At 40.0% G+C, this 16,152-nt stretch overlaps 1 protein-coding gene across 7 annotated transcripts in view; it reads left to right on the forward strand.

Annotated features, from left to right (window-relative positions):
* Positions 1 to 16,152, forward strand: part of CNTN4 (contactin 4) — a 642,022-nt gene that overhangs the window by 407,894 nt on the left and 217,976 nt on the right. For all 7 annotated transcript variants that reach the window (XM_034775263.1, XM_034775267.1, XM_034775265.1 and 4 more), the window contains 2 exons: positions 9,065 to 9,191; positions 10,587 to 10,762. In XM_034775263.1, coding sequence (XP_034631154.1) covers positions 9,065 to 9,191; positions 10,587 to 10,762 — 303 coding nt within the window. The remainder of the gene's footprint in view (positions 1 to 9,064; positions 9,192 to 10,586; positions 10,763 to 16,152) is intronic.

Raw genomic sequence — 16,152 nt, forward strand, 5'->3', positions numbered from 1 at the left:
TTTTGGGTGTATGTTTTTACAGCGACTAGCCCAATGGGTCTCAAATCCATGATTGAGATCTCTTGTCATTACTGCAATATAAATATTCATCATTTTTGTGGTGAATTTAAATGCTATTGCCTATTTTACAATAACAAGCATCGTATAACAAACCTCTTCCCACAAAATGACATATTATAGTAAAGTAAAATGTATTTGCCTCATGATATACTAGATACTGTATATATTAAATTCATTTTTTATCCAGCAATATTGTAATTTAATCAAGACTATCATTTATGGTGCAAATAATAGTTTTCCACATACAAGAGACTAGACAGCAATTTTGTTCTGTTTATTAATTGCTGAGTATTTAGAGTTCTTTGGCCCAGATCCTCATCTGGTATAAATCAGCGTAGCTCATTTGTTATCAGATACAATCATGTCCTGGTTTCAATAATACATTGGATTGTGGCAACAAGACTGTGTGGGCTATAGACTAAACAGTTTGGACTTGCTTATCTTGGCTTTGCACAGGCAGTAATTAGGAAGAGAATGAAGAAGGAAGAATAGCCACTCAGAAATACATTTGAGAAATAAATTTAATTGTGCATTGTTGTAATTTTTCTCTCCCTCTTTTGTTCTACTTTTATGCTGACAGCTGCTCCCAGAATTTCTCATTTATTTTCCTCAACCAATGCAATTTTCTCTTTTGAAAGCCAAGTAGTATTTTTAGCTGTGCCTGTTGTTGTTAGGTAGCAGAAAAGTTGTTGGTGGAGGGGTGGAGTTGGTGGGGAGGGTAAAAGACAAATGTTAAAAGGTGTCAAGTGCATGTATTTTAATATGTGGAAAGCAACTTGATCTAATGATCTGTCATCAACTTATACTTGATGTCATTTTGTTCTTGGCTCCTATGGGTTTGATACAAATTAATTAAATCAATTAACAAAATTATTTTACCTAACTGAGGCCATATCTACCTTTGAATTCTGTATCTTTTGTGTGTTGTAACTAGTTTTCTTACTACCCAGTACAGTGCTTGAAAATGATGTAAATAGGTTGCACTTATTTCTTAGAAATACAGTGCCAAATCAAATGTCTGAAGACATTTTATGAACCAGTATGGCTGAAGCTTGAAAACTGGTGTCTCATCTGCTTGTCAAAATTGGTGCACTGGCGGAGGATGAAAGAGCAAATTCTTTAGGCGCCAGTCCTGCAATCAGGTCCATGCAGTAACTAATCTTCTTCCATGGTCCCTCTCGAGCCGAGCACAGAGTGAGGTATTTATGGCACACTGTGTTTACTTGCTCCACCTTTCATACCAGAACCACATAGAATCATAGAATATCAGGGTTGGAAGGGACCTCAGGAGGTCATCTAGTCCAACCCCCTGCTCAAAGCAGGACCAATTCCCAACTAAATCATCCCAGCCAGGGCTTTGTCAAGCCTGACCTTAAACACCTCTAAGGAAGGAGATTCCACCACCTCCTTAGGTAACCCATTCCAGTGCTTCACCACCCTCCTAGTGAAAAAGTTTTCCCTAATATCCAACCTAAACCTCCCCAACTGCAACTTGAGACCATTACTCCTTGTTCTGTCATCAGGTACCACTGAGAACAGTCTAGATCCATCCTCTTTGGAACCCCCTTTCAGGTAGTTGAAAGCAGCTATCAAATCCCCCCTCATTCTTCTCTTCTGCAGACTAAACAATCCCAGTTCCCTCAGCCTCTCCTCATAAGTCATGTGCTCCAGCCCCCAATCATTTTTGTTGCCCTCCGCTGGACTCTTTCCAACTTTTCCACATCCTTCTTGTAGTGTGGGGCCCAAAACTAGACACAGTACTCCAGATGAGGCCTCACCAATGTCGAATAGAGGGCAACGATCACGACCCTTGATCTGCTGGCAATGCCCCTACTTATACAGCCCAGAATGCCGTTAGCCTTCTTGGCAACAAGGGCACACAGTTGACTCATATCCAGCTTCTCGTCCACTGTAACCCCTAGGTCCTTTTCTGCAGAACTGCTTCCTAGCCATTCGGTCCCTAGTCTGTAACAGTCCATGGGATTCTTCCTTCCTAAGTGCAGGACTCTGCACTTGTCCTTGTTGAACCTCATCGGGTTTCTTTTGGCCCAATCCTCTAATTTGTCTAGGTCCCTCTGTATCCTGTCCCTACCCTCCAGCGTATCTACCACTCCTCCCAGTTTAGTGTCATCTGCAAACTTGCTGAGAGTGCAGTCCACACCATCCTCCAGATCATTAATGAAGATATTGAACAAAACCGGCCCCAGGACCGACCCCTGGGGCACTCCACTTGAAACCAGCTGCCAACTAGATATGGAGCCATTGACCACTACTCGTTGAGCCCGACGATCTAGCCAGCTTTCTTTCCACCTTATAGTCCATTCATCCAGCCCATACTTCTTTAACTTGCTGGCAAGAATACTGTGAGAGACTGTATCAAAAGCTTTGCTAACATCAAGGAATAACACATCCACTGCTTTCCCCTCATCCACAGACCCAGTTATCTCCTCATAGAAGGCAGTTAGGTTAGTCAGGCATGACTTGCCCTTGGTGAATCCATGCTAACTATTCCTGATCACTTTCCTCTCCTCTAAGTGCTTCAGAATTGATTTCTTGAGGACCTGCTCCATGATTTTTCCAGGGACTGAGGTAAGGCTGACTGGCCTGTAGTTCCCCAGATCCTCCTTCTTCCCTTTTTTAAAGATGGGCGCTACATTAGCCTTTTTCCAGTCATCCGGGATCTCCCCCGATCGCCATGACTTTTCAAAGATAATGGCCAATGGCTCTGCAATCACATCTGCCAACTCCTTTAGCACCCTCAGATGCAGCGCATCCGGCTCCATGGACTTGTGCTCATCCAGTTTTTCTAAATAGTCCCGAACCACTTCTTTTTCCACAGAAGGCTGGTCACCTTATCCCTATACTGTGCTGCCCAGTGCAGCAGTCTGGGAGCTGACCTTGTTCGTGAAGACAGAGGCAAAAAAATCATTGAGTACATTAGCTTTTTCCACATCCTCTGTTACTAGGTTGCCTCCCTCATTCAGTAAGGGGCCCACACTTTCCTTGACTTTCTTCTTGTTGCTAACATACCTGAAGAAACTCTTCTTGTTACTCTTAACATCTCTTGCTAGCTGCAACTCCAAGTGTGATTTGGCCTTCCTGATTTCACTCCTGCATGTCTGAGCAATATTTTTATACTCCTCTGTGGACATTTGTCCAATCTTCCACTTCTTGTAAGCTTCTTCTTTGCGTTTAAGATCAGCAAGGATTTCACTGTTAAGCCAAGCTGGTCACCTGCCATATTTACTGTTCTTTCTACACATTGGGATTTTTTTTCCTGCAACCTCAATAAGGATTCTTTAAAATACAGCCAGCTCTCCTGGACTCCTTTCCCCCTCATGTTATTCTCCCAGAGGATCCTGCCCATCAGTTCCCTGAGGGAGTCAAAGTCTGCTTTTCTGAAGTCCAGGGTCCATATTCTGCTGCTCTCCTTTCTTCCATGTGTCAGGATCCTGAACTCGACCATCTCATGGTCACTGCCTCCCAGGTTCCCATCCACTTTTGCTTCCCCTACTAATTCTTCCCAGTTTGTGAGCAGCAGGTCTAGAAGAGCTCTGCACCTAGTTGGTTCCTCCAGCACTTGCACCAGGAAATTGTCCCCTACACTTTCCAAAAACTTCCTGGATTGTCTGTGCACTGCTGTATTGCTCTCCCAGCAGATATCAGGGTGATTAAAGTCCCCCATGAGAACCTGGGCCTGTGATCTAGTAACTTCTGCTAGTTGCCGGAAGAAAGCCTCGTCCACCTCATCCCCCTGGTCTGGTGGTCTGTAGCAGACTCCCACCACGACATCACCCTTGTTGCTCATGCTTCTAAACTTAATCCAGAGACTCTCAGGTTTTTCTGCAGTTTCATACCGGAGCTCTGAGCAGTCATACTCCTCTCTTACATACAATGCAACTCCCCCACCTTTTCTGCCCTGCCTGTCCTTCCTGAACAGTTTATATCCATCCATGACAGTACTCCAGTCATGTGAGTTATCCCACCAAGTCTCTGTTATTCCAATGACATCATAGTTCCTTGACTGTGCCAGGACTTCCAGTTCTTCCCAGGCTTCTTGCATTTGTATATAGGCACTTTAGATAACTTGCTTCCTCTGTAGAAATAAGCCACTTAAAACAGCCTTAAAAATTACACTTTGGCGTCAGCCATCATATGTCTGCCAAAGACCAGCAATAAAGAAACAAGTTTGCCGTGTGCCTTTTTTATTAGTTTGAGTATCTGAGCTTAACGGCAACCCTCCCCTTTTAAACATGAGATATATTTTCTTGTGATCCTGTGACCTTTAGTATGATGTGATGCAATGTAAACTGACATACCACACTTGAAATAATGTGAAACAATCACACAGTGTGACTCAAGTACCTCGATGTGGTGTAACATAGATAATGTAGTCGATACAGTACATATCTGCGTCAGCATGGTTCACTGACTAATGAGGGGATAGTTTGTCTTATCCCTATTCCAGCATGACCAATCGGTCTGTCTATGATATTTCTAGGCACCCATCACCGTAGTATCTGAGCATCAGGACAACACATCTATTGAAATTAGTTATTTGTTAATGCTCATTTCTGTTTTTGACAATTTGGAACATTGGAGAAATTAAAATGTCATTTAATTTTTGTTTTAAATCCAAACAGTATAAAAGTTGAAGCTATAATCCCTATGGGCCAGATTTCAATTGCCTTCCCAATGCTGCATTCTTTACCCCTTAAGTAGTCCCTTTGAAGCCTAGTCAGCTACTCAAGGCATAAAGTACCTATGCATATCAGAAGTGAGTAAGGACATCCCAATTTCACCCTGAGGTGAGGTGGTGATTATTAGTTGTTGTTATTATCTTTCTTTTTCTGCCAGCAACAGGGAGCTGCTCACAGCTATAACTGAAGGTAGAGATTATGTGAAATGTGTTTTGAATAATATATGAATCAGTCAGACATATTTAGTATGTATTTAAAAATAAAGATAAATACAACAGGTCTTTCCTTAGAGCATCCCCTTTTGTGTTGAGGAGAGGAGATTTGGGAAAGGTAGCTCCTTGATAATCTTTGTGCAGTCTCTCTCTCAAATCATTACATAACAGAAGCAGAGTTTTCTTTCTGAGGTACTTGCTATGGTTCTTCTGACACCCCTCAAAACAATTCAGTAGAGTCCCTGAATATATGCTAGAATCATAGGTTACCCCCACCAGCTCTACGCTCTCCCAGCTGCCTGACCATGAGTGCAATGGATCCATTGAGACGCATCTTCCTCACATCTGATTGCTTCGGAGTATTATATCACAGGATTATAGCCCCTCTGCTCATTTCCAGCGTCGTTGTCACTCTTCTATGTGACTCCCTTTCTCCCACCCTCTCCAAGGGTACGTCTATACCTACCTCCGGGTCCGGCGGTAAGCAATCGATCTTCTGGGATCGATTTATCGCGTCTTGTCTAGATGCGATAAATTAATCCCGGATCGATCCCGGAAGTGGTCGCCGTCGACGTTGGTACTCCAGCTCAGCGAGAGGAGTTCGCGGAGTCGACGGGGGAGCCTGCCTGCGGTAAGTTCGAACTAAGGTACTTTGACTTCAGCTACGTTATTCACATAGCTGAAGTTGCGTATCTTAGTTCGAAGTGGGGGGTTAGTGTGGACCAGGCCCAATTCTCCTGAGAGTTCATTGAGGAGGCAGTAGGGAGCCAGAACAAGATCAAGGGGTAATACCAGGAAGACTGATCACCTAACCTCATGTAAAATTTAAATGGTTAATTGAGTTAAGAATCCTTATCCTTAATTAGGGGATTGGCGCCTTTTAGGAGGCTTCAAATTAAATCCATACTTAGGTCACAATCAGTAGTGTAGTTGAGAGCAAACGTGTGTAAACAGAGTCTACCTCACTTCTCATTTGTGGAATACGGAGTTTAGGTTAGGTTCGGTTACCTTCTTTTCTTTTCTTTTTATTTGTCGATGCAACAAGAGCTCTCCAGGTTCTTGTGCAAGAGTAGTGGCCTGTGCAGATCCCTATTGACATGTAGATTGTGTTCTAGCATTAGGACCTATTCCAGAAATTTTACAGATGGAGAGATCAAACTCCTTTTAAGGTCAATGAAAAGTCTCTCTGACTTCAAATGGAGTCTGATTGGGCCTTGTGACATCTAGCAAGCAACCAATATTTATGATACTGAATAACAACATTTTAAAAAAACAATAACTGGTTGATGAAAACACAAATTATTTTTGAGAGGAAAAAAAATCAGAGTTTATGCTTTATGCTGTGTACAGTTTTATTCTAAAGATAATATCAAATCACTCAGAAACATGAACTGTGATGGTAATGAATTTATGTTATAATACAAACTGCGTGTATGTATATGTATGTGTATATATATATATAAAAAATAAACAACATTGGTACTACTTTTTGAAATACTGTTTTATGTTTAATTATGACACAATGCGGGTGATCCCACAAGAAATTCCTATTAACATATCATAAGAATTTAAGAAGCTCAGAAATTGTCTGAATAATTGTAAAAATATGAGTCCTTTACAACGTTTTAAAAAGTCCAGTTAGATCACAATGGGAGTTTGCCCTAATTAATAGTTTTAAAATACCTTTGTGGCCTGATTTAGTAATTACTGTTCTTTACGTTTGTGAGAAACACAAGCCATATTTGGTGTTTCCTATCAGCTATATCTAACATAACTCCTAGAAAACAGTAGAAGGAATTGTGGGTAACAATGAGTCCAACAATATATTGATAGATTTTTAACTCAGACACTAACTATGAAATCAGGACATTGTGTGGTTCAGATAAACATGCAAAATTCAGGTGCTTTTCCAGTTTCTATACAGGCTTATCCATCAAAGCTCTTAGGTAAGGTAATTGGACCAGAAATCTTGTGATAACTTTTTTGTGAGTTTTTTTCTTTTATACTTTCAAGTAGACCTTAGGTCAGAAGTGCCACCTGCATTGTCTCCCTCATACAATTTAAATTCTGCTGCCAATTTTAGTCTAGGAGGCACAGAAAGCCTGAAAGCAGAAGGCGGGAGATGAAAAGTTAACTGAACTTTTTATCTTCTGAAAGGTCTAGTAGTCAATGTTTGGCTGAAGGTTTGGGTTGCTTTTTTATTTTCATTGAACCAGTTTACCTATATCTCTTAGCAATGCTCACCTTTAGCTCCATGCATAATAAAGGTTAAAATAAATATGGAGAAGGTTAGCTAATAGGAAGAAGGAGGGCCGGGCGGAATGAAAGGATTAATAGAAGATAATAGCAAGGAGGGTATAATAAATACAACCCTAGCTAGGTTTTCATCCATACTTTCCCTCCCTAAATTACTGTAGAATATTAAGAGGCTACAGCATTATTTGCATTTCATATCAAGATATTTTCCTAAAATAGCTTCACTCTTGTACACCAATTTAGGACATTTTTAGTTTTCATTTCAGGGTGGGGGGGAAAGGGGGCAGAAGGGAAACCACACTTTTATTTCTGAGAAGTTCAGAGTCCATTTGCCCTGAGTATTTCTGAGTAGCTAAACATACAAGCGCTCTTTCTGCAATAAACTTTGGCCTGGTCTACACTAGAAAATTAAGTCGATTTAACTACCTCACTCAGGCTACGTCTTCACTACCCGCCTGAATCAGCGGGTAGAAATCGATCTCTCAGGGATCGAATTATCGCGTCTCGTCAGGACGCGACAATCGATCCCCGAATCGACACTTGTACTCCACCAACGCAGGTAGGAGTAAGCGCCGTCGGCGGGGGAGCCGCGGCGGTCGATTTGCTGCCGTCCTCACAGTGGGGTAAGTCGGCTCGGATACGTCGAATTCAGGTATGCTATTCGTGTAACTGCGTATCTTAAATCGACCCCCCATCCCCGTAGTGAAGACGTAGCCTCAGAGGTGTGAAAAATCCACACCCCTGAGCAGCATAGTTAAACTGATCTAATCCCTCATATAGACAGCGCTAGGTCAATGAAAGAATTCTCCTGTCGAATGAGCTATCACCTTTCAGGGAGGTGGATTACCTATATCTATGGGAGAATCTCTCCCATCAGTGTAGTTAGTGTCTACACTGAAGTGGTGCAGCTGTGCCACTTTAGCATTTTAAGTGTAGAGATGCCCTTACTATGGGTGAAGAGGTCTGCCCATCTGTCCATGTGGAGTTCATTGCAGGATCAGGACCATAGAAAGAAGCACTTAACTCCTTCACTGCTGTATCGTGTACCAGGTACATGATACAAAATGCTCTTATGGTAATTGTTGAATGCTATGATGATAATGATGAAAATATCATAATAGTTGATGATGATAATACCATAAATAAGGCTACATCAAGTGGCAACTGTGTGCTAGGAACTGTACAAGACAAAAAATAAATAGAGACAGTGTCTATGTCAAGGATCTGATAATATGAAAAGTATTTTAAAATACTGTGTGGCCAAAGAACCCCTTAGAAATGCCAGTATTTCAGTGAACTCTTTCAGTACAAAGGGGTTTCAGTACACAGTGGGTTAACAGTACCCAATTATCATGCAGGATTTTATCAGACCCTGTAAATACCTATGAACCTACATCTCACATTATTTTAAATATTGCATTTAAAATGGTTTCAGAATAAAATGTTTCGTAAAGATAATGTCTACATCAAATTATGTAAACCATACACACAAGAATAATAAGTTCTAATTTTAATAGAAGTATGTTTGGGCCTGGGGGATGGGCCTGTTCACAATCAATTGCAGAACTTGGGCCAATATGAAATTCAAATCTGTCAGTTGGTTATGTTTATGTTCTCTCTAGTGAAAGTCCAACAGTCAGTGTGAAGATAGCAGTATAAGAGATTGTATAATTGGAGAATAAATCTTTTGGCTTCTTTTCCCAGTAAAAGAGTTGTTGTTGGTCATTTCTAAGGTGAATGATATACCAGATGCACCTTTCTCTAATACTTTTCTTTATATTTGTAATATTAAGATACTGTACAATACCTGTCATATTTTTGTTCCATGTAACACAGATGACAACACGCTGCATGGGCCAGTTTTCATTCAGGAACCAAACAATGTGATTTTTCCACTGGATTCTGAGGAAAAGAAAGTGAAGTTGAGCTGTGAAGTAAAGGGAAATCCTAAACCAACTATCAGGTTTGTTACATATTTTTCTATTCTTTAGCATGCCCTCTCCATGATTATGTCTCTCCAAGACACATGTATGCATGCATCCCACACAGAGAAGCTCTTTCAGAATTTGGGATGTGATGTATCTTTATTTGCTGGTATGTTTTGATTTTGAATTGATACAATAGTTTACCCTTGCTTAGCACTTTTAAAATCCATGAAACACCCCAAACACAATAATTTAGTTAATTTGAATCCTATTCATATATTGCTAAGGCTTCCTAAGAGTTGCTTTGACACATTAAATGAGACATTTGGGATTAAAATCTTTATTGCAATACATTGAATCTACCTAAAATCCCCTGAACTTTAATACGTTGAAAACTCTGGTCCTTACGCCCTCTTTTTTCCACAAAAATGGCACAGTAGCGCTGAGTGCAAATAAGCAGTGTGATGTCGAACTTTCTGTGCACAATCATTATAATTTCACCGCAAATTATCTACATGCAGAACTGAAAATCTGTCCCTTAAACTCTATGTGCTTAACTATCTTAAAAATTTGTACAATTTCAGTAATGCTACTTACAGTTCCTAGCTTTATAAAGTGCTTTGAAAACCTTGGATGAAAGAAGCTATATATATGAAAATATGCCATTATAGTGGTGCTGTTATTATTACATAGAATTAATCTGGTTGTTTTAACCAATTTAACCTGGTGTCTCCCTTCTTGTTTTCCCCCTCATTTTGCTCTCTAGTGTAAATGCCACTTTGAAACCGATTACAATCATAAGACCCCAATCCTGTTGCTGTCTTCTGGCAATACTTAGCATTTAATGCAGTAGAATATGTTGATTCACTCATGCAAATATATTCAAATTCCTTCCCCATAGGTTCCAATACAGGGAACTGCTCTGAGGATCTAATCCTTTATATGTTCCATCATGGGCTGCCAGAGATGGCAGTTGTAATTGGGGGAATGTTTTGTTAGAAAATCTTGATGCCCCAGTTTGTTAAAACATCTGCTGTGAGTGAGTTTTCTTAAATTTAAAAGCAAACAAACAACTAAGGCAGAAAAGGAAAAAAAGCCACTATGGAATTGAGTGGTTCAAAAATTCTGTTTCTGGGGCTTCCCCTTGCAAAATGATTAATTTCAAAGACTAACAACATCAGTAACAACAGCCGAAACAATAAGAACATTAATCAAATCAGTGACTGAAATATATGTTAAGGATGTTGCTCTGTAAGTGAAATATTAGAACGTTTCGATGCTGTGCAGGAAACATGCATTTTCAAGCTGGGTTTAAAAATAAGAAATCAAATGGGTTTGAATGTTTTCTGTATTTACTGCATGTTGCTTTAGAAATGTACAGAAGTATTGGTTAATGTTAGCAGAATTAAACTCCTGGAATTTTTATACTTTAGGTGGAAGTTAAATGGAACCAGTGTTGACGTCGGTATGGATTACCGCTACAGTGTAGTGGGAGGCAGTTTGTTGATCAATAATCCCAATAAAACCCAAGATATTGGAATGTACCAGTGCATAGCAACAAACTCATTTGGAACCATTGTTAGCAGAGAGGCAAAACTTCAGTTTGCTTGTAAGTAGCAATTATAACCCTTAGCAAATACTGAATTCTTGCGATATAATGCTGGAAAAATGGTAAGATGATGGCTGTCTTTTTTTTTTTATAAAAAACTCATCTAATTTGTTATTCATTATTCTTTGCTGAGTTGCTTGTTTTGTTTAGAAATTATCTTGACTAAATCTGAGTGAAGATTGGAAATGTTCTATTTTGTGACTATTTAACTAAATGGGCGTACAGCACATAATGTGTATATTTGCCTATCTATGAGAGACAGTGGAAGTGCGAGTACGTGGCTATAGGAAACATACTACTAACACTTTTTACAAGTGAATAATAGAAATGCTCAAATATGATTTTTCCCTCCAATGGAAAACAAAGATTTTAAAGCTTCAAAAGTGCCCAAATGGATATGTCCTTCAGAAGCAGCAGTTCCGTAATGGCAATTTTTATCACACCTGTGATACAATATCCAGTGGGAGGTACATCTCTGACAGAGTTTTTAAGTGCTAATGTAACCCACACACCTCCTGGGTGTGGTGTTCTGTCCCACCTGTAATACTGACAGACCCTGGACCTCTGGAGCTAAATGAAGGAGCCTCTATACCATGAGCTAAAAGCCACATGGCCCTTCGCTAAGGCTGCCGAGCAGACCCATTAATCTCTAAGTGGCCTCGGTGCCACTACATAGGATAGAACACCACACCAAGGAGGTGTGTGGGTTATACTGACACTGTGTGTAGGTGTATATATACACAATATTGAAATGAATGTAAAGATGGTGTACAATGCTAAGTTCTTTATATGTGCTGTTTATGTATCATGTAGATTGATTTATTTGATCATTTTAGAAACACCAAAGTTGTTGTTTTTTTTAAAGGCTGCTTGATATTTATTTAAAGCCTATTCAGCACTTTCGACACACCTTCATGAATGAGGAGAGCTAAACAGGCTTTTATGGGCTTGAACCTGCATCGTTTGAAGCCAGTAAGAATTCTGCATTTGACTTCATAGAGTGCAGGATGAGGGTCCTTTAAAAGGAAGACCCCGGATTATAAAGAGTCATGGCCAGCCCCCTTGGCTAGCTGGCATAATAGCACTGAGGGCAAGTCCCTCCTCCTTCATACCTGTAAGCTCTGAAGGTATGTCTACACAGCAACTAGACACCCGCAGCTGGCCCATGCCAGCCAACTTGAGCTTGAGGGGCTGTTTCGTTGCTGTGTAGGCTTCCTGGCTTGGGCTGAGCCCCAGGCTCTAGGACCCTGCAAAGTGGAAGGCTACCAGAGCTCGAGCTCCAGCCCAAAAGTCTACCCGGCAATGAAACAGCCCTGCAGCCCAAGCCTGGAGAGTCCAAGTCAGCTGTCATGGGCCAGCAGTGGGGCCTTGCTACTTTCTGTGTCTACTTGCTGTGTAGACATACCTTGAGAAGCCTTATTTCTTAAGTATAATTTTCATGTTAAGGGAAAGCTAGACTTTTAATATAATGCAATATGTTTAATGGACTGGCTAATATCTACAATTAATGTGATCCTATTACGCAAGTAAGAGGGGTAAGATGCCATAAAAGCTTTTATGTCAGATGCGCTGTATTCAAAAAGGTGATTTGTAATAAGAAATAGAAGTGTGGGAAGCTAAAGTCTTCCCTCTCCCAGAGTAGTTCACAACATATTATCAAAACAGCAAGGAGTCTGGTGGCACCTTAAAGACAGATTTATTTGAGCATAAGCTTTTGTGGGTAAAAACCTCACTTCTTCGGATGCGAGGTTTTTACCCACGAAAGCTTATGCCCAAATAAATCTGTTAGTCTTTAAGGTGCCACCAGACTCCTTGTTGTTTTTGTAGATACAGACTAACACGGCTACCCCCTGATACTTGGCAACATATTATCAGTTTTTCTTATGATCTGCTTGTGTTTTTCCATGACTGAAGATGCTCTTTCACTGTAGAGCGCTAATGAACAGCTTCCTCAAAACTCATCTAATAACGTTACATTTCAGAATATCAGGGGGATTGTTTCATAAATATTGTTTTGGGCCTGCTTCTCTGCATATCACATGCTTCACAGCATCCCAAATCTTACAAATCAAGGACTTTGAATATCCATCAGGCTAAGCCTTTGCAATGTCATTATTCATAGCTAAGCACTTGAAAACAGCTTGTGCTGTAATCATATCATTTATGAAAGTCAATAATGATCTCAACATCTAGCTACCTAGAGGGTGAGAGCAGGTGTACTAAGTTAAGGGTTCAGTGATATAAGGCAAGGTCCTGCTCCCATCAAAATCAATTGTCAGACTCCCACTGACTACTTGAATGGGAGCAGGTTATGTCACTTTATTCAGTAACCCATTTTGAATCAATTGACCATTAGCTGGTAATCACAAAAACAATGCTGTGTTTAAAAAAAAACAACCAATCATAACGTTTCATATTTATTTTCAAACATGGAACCTTAATGTCTATTACATTTATAATTAATTGGTTGATCTTTCTTGACAATAATAAATCTGGACTGTACTTGGAGTTTTGATAGATGACCAAGCATAAGATAGGCTTGACTGATTCTTAATTAAGAAGGTTGCTTTAAGAAGCGAATTTTGTTTCTTAGCACTTAAGATGGTGATGGATGAGTGTTTGGATAAATAAATTGCTCAAATTTAGATCAATTAGATTTTAATCATGTTAGGAACACTTGGATTGGTGATGGGGAGAATAACAAGCATTTGTTAAGTCTGACTCCGCTCTTCAGCAAAACAGTAAGTCATTCCGAGTTATATGATCAAAGAGATTGCAACCAGAACTGGATGAATTCTGAAATACCCACTGTCGTTTTAATTTTATTACACAAGCTCTGCCTCTGAGAAGTGTGAATCTGTTTTAATAATGCATGTTTTTTAACACTGACATTCCAAGATATGAGGATGTACCAGTGCAATTTAATACAATGAAATCAACAATAAGAGGCACTTGTTGCAGGAACTGGAAGTCCTAGCTAATTCAGAGCACATAACCTCTTTCCCTTATACTTTTTTCTGACATTATCATTTTTGAATTGCCCTCTGTAGGTTTTTTATGGAATAATCTAAAAATATTTCCTAGCAAGAATCCATTTTAGCAGCTTGAAGTGTCTCGGTAAGGTCCATTTGCCCTCAATTCCTCTCTCTGGATTTTTTCCTTTTACCAGGGTCATTTACCCTGAATTTAACCCTTTTGTCTGGCATTTGGAGACCTAGAAATTTGCTATTATTGCACTTGCAATCTCTGACCTACCTGCAGCTCCAGCAATTCAACTGTGGTCTCTCAAGCATTGTTACCATTACGTGTTATGACATTTTTAGCTGTGGAAAGCCATTTTGTTATAGAGTCCAAGACTCAGTTGTTTTACCAGCCAGCACCTTTCTCTGCTTTGCCTTTAAAATGAACAATCCATTTTTTTCTGGGCTGCTCTGTATTTATGCTGTTTGTTATCTCATTCTTATTTGTGACTCTGAGCTAAGTTATTGCCAGCCCTTTTGAGACTAATACTCGCTTTTAAGTGCAAGGGTTAAATTCTGAATCCAGGGGCATCATTAAAAGATGTTCGTTCTTATTTCAAGGGCTAAATTATTCTTCTCTAGCTTTTTCACTGCAGATTAAACTCTGAAGTAGCTATTCAGCCTCCTGTGGAGGTCAGAAAGGGTCAGCAATTTATCCCTGAAATATGTATTAGGTTACAAACTAATTATGATGAAAGTGCTAATATATGCCCCCAAATACTTGCTTTGTTATACATCATTAACATTTCAAATTTGTTCCTTTTTTTCTTGACATGCTAGTTGTCTCTTAAATTGAACACATTTTCGAAAAGTAAGGAGTCTGCTACACCACACTAATGGAATATGGATTAATGATTCTTTAAACCCTGTGCTTGTAGCAGTACAGATTCACAAAGGGGGAAAAAGCCTTAAACTTTTAATATGAGACCCAACAATTGCTTTTCAAAATGATATATGAAAACACACTTAAGCTAAATTAAATTGTGTGTTTTCTCTTTTGTGGAGGAGGGATAGTTTGACAATTTTATTTGCTGTATTGTAACTTGTGTTCAGAAATAAAGGGCCTGAAGTCGATAGGGAGTCTTGCCTAGGTAAGAAATGCAGCCCCTGTGCTGTAGTTTTAAATGTATTCACCTATTCAAAGATAACATTAAAAATTCTAACTATGGCCCCAGTCGTGCTTCCATTGAGGTCAATGGTAAAACTTCTATTGACTTCAGTGGAGTTGGATCAGGCCCTGATAGCACATCACTGCATCATAAAGTTCTTGATCCTTGAAGGTATTGAGGATGGATTACATCTGAAATTCTTAACTCCACAAGTATCGTGCCTGATCCAACTCCCAATGACAGCAATAGAAGTCTCTCCACTGATTTTATGGAGAGTCAAATCAAGGCCATATGGCCTAGTTTAGGAGAGAGCCCTTTGAGAAGTATGTGTGAAGGGGGAACACTGTTCAGACTGTTCATGGAGTCAGTAGGACCAACCTACGGTTGAGCAGATATTTGGAGGGAGAGGGGGTCTCTCAAGGCAGGAGCTTGAAGAAGTCCTTGGGAAAGATGTGCTTCCCTCATGTGTACGTCACAAGATATGTCTATTAATTTTTAAATCCAGCGACATTCAGAAGTGTATTTGTAAACTGATCATCTACTTTCTGTTTTAGAGTGCCATAGTGTGTGTTTGTGTTTGTGTTTTTGTTTGTGTGTGTGTGTCTGTGTGTGTGAATTTTCATTTAAACTAAGGCTCCTTTCAAGGAAGCTCTGCTTGGGGAAAAAGTACAGGGAACTTTGAAGCTTGCCTCCCCCATGTAAAGCTTATGGTGAAAAAGGGGTGTGCCCATCACCACATACACCAAAGAAATTCCACTTAAAGAAACACAGTTATATCTATGCCTTGACACTGAAAACCCTTTTTTGATGGGTAATAAGGAGCACAAGGCTGTACTCCAGTGCACATGGGAGCAGAAGTTATGAATGGGCACAAGTAACATTGAATACAGGGGGCTTGATCCTGCACAACACAGGTGCAAAGTGTTGTACATATAAATGTAAAGTAATAGGTAATGGGCTTGGACAGGAAGGGTACACAGAGAATGTGATCCTAGCATTGTGGCATGGCTGCCAAATAATTCCTAGATACTAGCAAGAGTAAGAGGGAAGTATTTAACAAAACGTCTCATTTCCATGCTGAGGATTGCATGTGACACCCATGTCCTGTCAGACATGGCCATTTTTTGTCCTCACCTCAGGTTGTGTGTACACTATTAACAGTAATAACAGCAAGGTGACACGTGGACTTAAGATTTATTTCCACTGGTCTGGGAACTCTGCTAGTTCCTAGCCTTACCTGTGCATAGTTAGCCCGACTCAG

This window comes from Trachemys scripta, chromosome 7 (genome assembly GCF_013100865.1).
Source record: "Trachemys scripta elegans isolate TJP31775 chromosome 7, CAS_Tse_1.0, whole genome shotgun sequence".
Taxonomy (NCBI): Eukaryota; Metazoa; Chordata; order Testudines; family Emydidae; genus Trachemys; species Trachemys scripta.